At 39.8% G+C, this 7,279-nt stretch overlaps 1 protein-coding gene across 1 annotated transcript in view; it reads left to right on the top strand.

Moving 5' to 3' along the window:
- LOC103581885 (leucine-rich repeat-containing protein 37B-like) overlaps positions 1 to 7,279 on the top strand; it is a gene marked incomplete at its 3' end in the record, with an annotated part of 25,558 nt that overhangs the window by 16,277 nt on the left and 2,002 nt on the right. Inside the window, exon 5 of the mRNA XM_008563608.1 lies at positions 1,109 to 1,189. Within this exon, the coding sequence (XP_008561830.1) occupies positions 1,109 to 1,189 (81 nt within the window). The remainder of the gene's footprint in view (positions 1 to 1,108; positions 1,190 to 7,279) is intronic.

Here is a 7,279-nt window from a genome sequence, read left to right as displayed (position 1 = left end):
GAATGTGAGAATATTCCTTTTAATATTAGAAATTATACATACAGATAAAAACTTTGAGCTGATAATCTAGAATTTGATGAGACTATAAAAGGTCATCTAGTCGATTCTTCTGGGCTCAGGAAAGATTATCTCCAAAATCTATCAAAATCTATAATTGTATATTTTATTTATGAGGATCATGACGGTGAGACTCTTAGGACAGGTACAGGCAAGGTGAGGGGCTCTTGAAAGTTCAACTACAAGTCCAAAGGTTTAGAGTCTAGACAAAAATTCCATATTCAATATTATCACTCTAAACTCTACTATTCCTACTAATTATGTACAATAGCAAGTCAAGGCAATATTTTCCTTTTTCTTTTCCTAGAGATCTATCTTGTAATAAAATACAGACCCTTGAAAGACGCACATTTGAAGCGCTACCTTTTTTGAAGTCTCTGTAAGTTACAAATACAACTTTATTATATTTGGAATTTTTATAAAAATTGTAAACCTCTTTGCTGTTCATTTTGAAATACAATTAAAATTTTACTAGTAGTAAGTTACTAAAATTACACAGCAAACCCTTTTCATCTCTAGCAAAGATTAGTGTGAGCATTATTACATGATCAGAGTGAATTGTGATAGAGCAATGGCTGTCAGCCAGTGTGATTTTGCACCCAGGTGACATTTGGCAATGTCTGGAGACATTTTGGGTTGTCACAGCTGTGGGTGTGCTACTTGCATATAGTGGGCAGAGACCAGGAATGCTGCTGAACAACCTACAATGTACAGGACAAACCCCCACAACGAAGAACTATCCTGCTCAAAATGTCAAAATGTCAAATAGCACTGAAGTTGTGAAACCCTGTTCTAGAGAAACAAAGATCACTTAACACAAGTATCTATTGAGTATTGCACTGTTTTGTATCTAATGCACCACATTTGTAAATATGAGAGTATAAATTATAAGTCAGTAGCTTCCACAGTGGTATTTCTTTGGTGTATAGAGAAAGTATAGAGATTATGTTTCATTGCGTATAAATTCAGAATTACTGCCAAAGGATAAATGTTCTGAAAGAATGTCTTTTTTCTTCTTGTTTGGCTTGTGTTTTTTTTTTTTTTTTTGTAGAAATCTTCGTTGCAACTTAATCAGTGAAGTGAGCTTCGGAACATTTCAGGCATGGCACGGGTTTCAGTTTTTAAATGAGCTGTAAGTGAAATAGAAGATACAAATGTAAAAAACTATTTATGTATAAAAACACCATACAGTTCTTGGTTAGCTGGGTATAAGCCATTATGAATGCTGAAAAGTATGTCTTAAGATCCATTTATTTTTTTCAAATGGGGAAACTAAGGTACAAAGAGGCCAAGAAGCTTGTGTAACATATATGACATGCTCTGCCTTCCTTTTTACTGATCTTTGACATGGGCAGTAAAAGGCACCAAGCAAGTAACACTCAAATTAGCATCATTGTGTGGGCCAGTTAGCTTACTTGGGAGAGCATAGCACTAATAACACCAAGGTCGTGGGTTTTTATCCCAGTATGGCCCAGCTGCCAAAACAAAAACAAACAAACAAACAAACAAAAAAGAAAGAAAGAAAAGAAGAAAGAAAGAAATTAGTATTGTTATAGGAGGCCCTATGATGCTGCCCTGATACATGAATGGTCCTTGGAACTATGCTGAATTTAACTTAGATTTCTGCTCACATGCAGAGTTCCTAACTGCTTGTACTAGTCCATTTTTGTTACTTATAACAAAATACGTGGAACTGGGTAATTGATAAAGGAAATGAAATTACAGTTTCTAAGGCTGGGAAGCCCAAAGTCCATCTGGTGATGGTGACAGTGATTCAGGGATCTCACATTGCAAGATGGTGGAAGCTGAGAGAGCAGAGAGAACAAGAGAAAGACATAAAGCCCTCAGAACTACCCCCTGACCACCATTTTTAATCCATTCACTACTGCACAATCCTACAATCCAATCACCTCTTCAAGGCTCCACCTTTCAATTACCATAATAGGATTTCTCACACTGATAACAGTCACAGTGGGGCTAAGTTTCTAATATATCAGACTTGGGGGACATAATTCAAGCTTCAGTGAGTTTTGGGGGAACATAATTCAATCCACTACTCTGCCTAAGCATGTTTAACATGTAGCTGCAGGGCTGGCCTGGTGGCGCACTGGAGAGTGCGCTGCTTGGGAGTGTGGCGGCGCTCCTGCCGAGGGTTTGGATCCCATGTGGAGACCGGTTCCCGCTCACTGGCTGAGCGCGGTGCGGCGCAACACCAAGGGTTGCGATCCCATTGCCGGTCCCCGGTGCGGGCGCGACACCAAGGGTTGCGATCCCGTTACCAGTCAGTAAAAAAGACAAAAAGGAAAAAATAAATAAATAAAAAATAACATGTAGCTGCAGAGAACAAAACTTAACACAAAGTCCTCCAGGGAGCAAAAGGTGTGCAGATGCTTTCTCAGTGACAGTTTCTTGTAAATGGTGAAGTAGAAAGAATTCCAGGAAACCTCTCCCGGAGTATTCATCTACCCAATCACCCAGAACGTTAGTTTTCCAAATTATATACCTCTGAAGTTATGAATTATCTGTGGGCAATGCAAAGCTTTGAGGTGTGGAAAAAGATGGTGTTTATGTTAAGCTACACTGTGCAAAATATCTGTAAAGAAAAGACATTGCTCTAGTCTAATTCCATTTACTTCTTTCCTGACTTCCCTGTAACAAAAAGTATTGAAGGTTTTACTCCCTTTCAGCTCAAGATGTCTGTGATTCCTCTGTGACACAGGCAAATCGTAGTGGGCATGTTCAATGACCTGCAGGGGATTTTTGACTCAAGGTGAAGAATTACTTTTTTTTTTTTTTTGGTGACTGGCTGGTATGGGGATCTGAACCCTTGACCTTGGTATTATCAACACTGCACTCTAACCAACTGAGCTAAATGGCCAGTCGAAGATTCTCCTCTAAACCTGACTTTGGAAAGGACAGTCCACCTGTCTTGTGGTTCAGAAACCCAGTTTCACACAGTTCATCTTGGGTTAGAGGGAGGGTACAGGATGTGTGTGCAGCTGGATGACCAGTTCCTGCATGTGCCCATCTGTGGTGGCCTCTTCTGTCCCCTCATCAATTTGCTGATGCCTGACTTGGGGAAAGAACAGTGGGCATCTGTTTTGCTTTCCCCTGAGCATCAGAGAGCTGGCTCGTGTCCCTCCACCAAGAGGTTTTGGTAGCGTCAATATAAATGTCTTAACCAAGAGGTTTTGGTAATGTCAATACAAATGTCTTAAACCACCTTTACTAAGCATTTTATATGAATCCAAGTTTCATGGTGGTTATGTAGGCAATATGGGGGAAAAATCACTAACGATAAAGCTTAATGAATTAATTCAAAAACATTCACTGGGTACCATGCCCACTGTGTGCTAGGTACTTTACTAAGTGCTGGGGGTTCAAATTGGAATGGGACGGGGACTTTGTCCAAAAAAGACTTTCACACTGGAAGGAGGAAGATGGATATTGGTGGGAAAACATATGAGGGCCATGCCAGGATACCTGCAGCGTAATAAGCTAGAGGGATGACAACATGGGAATGTGTGGTGGGTTAGGAAGGACTTATAATGGTGGAGGCACCAACTTATCTTGAGTTTCTATTTTCATCTTAAACAGCAGAAACAGGCATTTGCTTCACGGTGATGAAAAAATAAGAGCTACCTCATGTTAGAAACTAATACTCATATCATGTGATCTGAATAGAGCTGTACCCCTCAAACTGATTCACAGTTACTTTCAAAGATTGGCACAATGGTCACAATACACCAAGTATACATTGGGGGCTGGGTTCCTTTGTTTTGGGTCAAGTCTTTCTAATAGACAAAGCTAATTTGCTTCAGGAGACACTTGCCATAATTAGATATAAGCATCTCTTTCCAAAGTCAGATTGCCAAGGGAGGATGTCAGTAATTTTATGACTGATATGACACAGTTCTGGGATGTTTACAAGTTGAAACAATTACTTTTCCCTGAATTACAAAAGTTCATAAAAATGTGCCAGCTGAGATGGATTTATCATGAATTGAATGGAGCCTAAGCTTCAGGTCTCCTCACTTGCACAGGCCCTTTCCAAGGTCCTGGGAGGGGCCCTAGCAATTTCTGTATTCATAATTTTGCATGTTTTATTAGGATTTCCCAAATTAGATAATGTTCAGGCCCCACAAAACCTGGATTCACCCGTACAGTCCAGGTGATTCCAACCAGTAAATCTCTTGCATCAAGTCCCTATGATATTGACAAGCACTTACGGAACAAGTCAGCAGTGTGGTGGGGTCAGTCTATTTTGAATCTGAAATCCACCTCAAAGACGTGCTAAGAGCTTATTAGTAAGGTACCACTCTTTGAATGGTAGTAATAATCAAATCTCTCTCAGATGGAATCAGGAATGAAATATGTTATGGAAAACCAGCAGTGGTTGATAATCCTAAGTGTTAAGTATACTGTTTTCCCTGACTTTAAATTTCATCTCCTTCATTCACCTACACAAGTTCAGACTGATGGCTTATTTTTAAAAATTCTTTTAGTCACTTCATCCATTCTAACAATCCAAGCTCCATGATTTTAGAAACTGAAGGACTCTATGATGTAGAAAGACTGTATCTTATTCAGATAGAGCACATGCACATTCTGGCTTGTGTGTGGCACATCAGTATTGTACCTAAGAACATAAGCACTGAGAGAATAAGAGGAAAATCCAAACTATACCCCATTGAATTATCCCACTGTTGAGAATATCAATGAGATAGATATGGCCACACTATGAAGGCAAATTGAGCTGCGGTCACAGAGACACTCTATTGCTTCTTAGGCCGCCCCCCACCCCCAGTCCGCTAGCATTGGTTTCCTTTAGATAGTTGCAGACACAGAAGTTTGCACACTTCAGGGTGTGCTCATCACTTTTTGGTATGTACTGGAATCCTGGCAGCTTCTTCTCAGATTCAGAGAGGCATAAACATTAAGATGAAGATAATAATTTGGGTCTGTCCTTTGGAATAATTTAGAGTGGCTGCTTAATTTGTAATGGTTCAAAAGTTTTGAGATTATCACACCCAGTAACTCTTTTACATTTTTCTCCCACTGCATGTTATTCTTCCCACCTGTATAACGAGTTATCTTTTCTTCTCTTGGAAGCTTAGTAATTCTTCCTTTGCCCTGTAACATTTCTTTAATACCTACATTTATGAGGTGCTTATTATGTCCCAGGCAGTATATTAGTACTTATGCAAGTGAGAGAACATGCAAGTGAGTTCTTAGAATAGCGTTTGGCACATGGTAAATGCTCGGTATGTGTTCTCTCCTGTATCTCATTTTCATTTTCCAGCAGTTCTTGTGATGTAGACATTATTATCCTCATTTTGCAAATGAGGAAGTTAAGGCTCAGAAATGTTGGATAACTTGCCCTAGTTTCACACCATTAAGAAGTGGCAGAACCAATTCATGAAGCTCTTTGTTCCCTTGTAATAGGAGCTGAATGATGACAATTCAGCTTTTTATGCATTTTATCCTGAAGTTGGTTTCTAACTTGAATAGGACCTTTAGAGCAGAGGACTCCATTTCCACCTGAGAATTCCCCACTTCTGGAGCTCCTGGCCAGGCCACCTCTGGATATCCCCAGGGTTTCTGCTTACTGGCAAATACAGATATGACATCATTACTGCTGAACACCTGCCCTGTGCCCAGTCCCATGCTAGGTGCTTTATACATGCTCTTTCATTTAATCCTCAAACTGCCCTGTGAGGTAAATGATACTAAGTCAGTCACTTACCCAGAAAGCGACAGAGCCAAGATTCAAACCCAGGTCTGCCCGATTCAGAGCCCTGGCTGCTTCTGTGTTCCTCACTGCCAGGGAGTCTTCTGCAAGGTTGTTTGTCCTTTCTTCCTCACTGTCAGAGAGCCTTTGTCAAGGCTATTCTCAGAACTTTGATTAAAATACAGGGTCACCATTTCAGATCCTTTAGACTTTGCCCCTGAGAAAGGGTTTATGTGATGCTGTCAGAAGTCTTGTGTTGAGGAGCTTCATGTGGGCAGTCGTGAAAATGGCTCATGGATGTATGTAGATGAATAAAGGAGAGGGGTTACTCCATCCCCAAGGACTTCACACATATCAGAGCAGGATTTAGGTCACTCTGCTTATTTCTTTGACTGCCTTCCTCCAAGCAACCAGTTTTCCCTGCCTGCCTTGGGATTATAGCATGGATAGTTTTGGAGCTTGTCCTGTTTTAAATTTATTTTCACTGCCTGCTTTGGACAATTTTTCTGCTAAAGCTGTTAAGATTTCTGTTCATTCAGGATAGTGATGACATGCGTCAGTCCTCGATTGTTCTCTGTCTCCTCAGTTACTAGAAAGGAAATGTAGCCCGTCTGACTGGACCTGTATAGAAAAATTTGGAGGGGAGAAAACCCAACAGGTTTAGAAATGTCCCCTTATTTTAAGCCCTTATTTTAAGAGCTACCTTTTATCCTGTTCCATTGTTCTACAGCAAAAGGCTTATGCAAAAAAATTTTAGTTTTCCTCTTAAACTTTGATGCTGAGATAGTCTTTCAGGCTAACAAAGTTTGTCACATTTCACTCCCATAAAGATATGAATAAGGCATGGACTAGGTGTCAGTGCACCTTAGTTTATCTATAAAATGCAAGAATTGAACCAGCAATGTAAATAATCTCTACTACAGTGCTCTCTGAATCTAAAACACTCATATCATTTGATTCACAAAAAAAGAGTTGTTGTAGAATCCCCAAATTTCAGCTTTTTTTTTTATTTTGTCAATATACAATGTAGTTAGTTATTGTGTCCCATCTCCAAAACCTCCCTCNTTCCTCCAAGCAACCAGTTTTCCCTGCCTGCCTTGGGATTATAGCATGGATAGTTTTGGAGCTTGTCCTGTTTTAAATTTATTTTCACTGCCTGCTTTGGGCAGTTTTTCTGCTAAAGCTGTTAAGATTTCAGTACATTCAGGATAGTGATGACATGTGTCAGTCCTCGATTGTTCTCTGCCTCCTTACTTACTAGAAAGGAAACATAGCCCATCTGTCTGGACCTGTAGAGAAGAATTTGGAGGGAAAAAACCCAACAGGTTTAGAAATGTCCCCTTATTTTAAGCCCTTATTTTAAGAGCTACCTTTTATCCTGTTCCATTGTTCTACAGCAAAAGGCTTATTCAAAAATATTTTAGTTTTCCTCTTAAACTTTGATGCTGAGATAGTCTTTGAGGCTAACAAAATTTGTCACATTTCACTCCC

Source organism: Galeopterus variegatus, unplaced genomic scaffold (assembly GCF_000696425.1).
Source record: "Galeopterus variegatus unplaced genomic scaffold, G_variegatus-3.0.2 Scaffold14178, whole genome shotgun sequence".
NCBI classification, from domain to species: domain Eukaryota; kingdom Metazoa; phylum Chordata; class Mammalia; order Dermoptera; family Cynocephalidae; genus Galeopterus; species Galeopterus variegatus.
The sequence above is the reverse complement of the archived record's forward strand: the minus strand, read 5'-3'. Positions and strand labels throughout refer to the sequence as shown.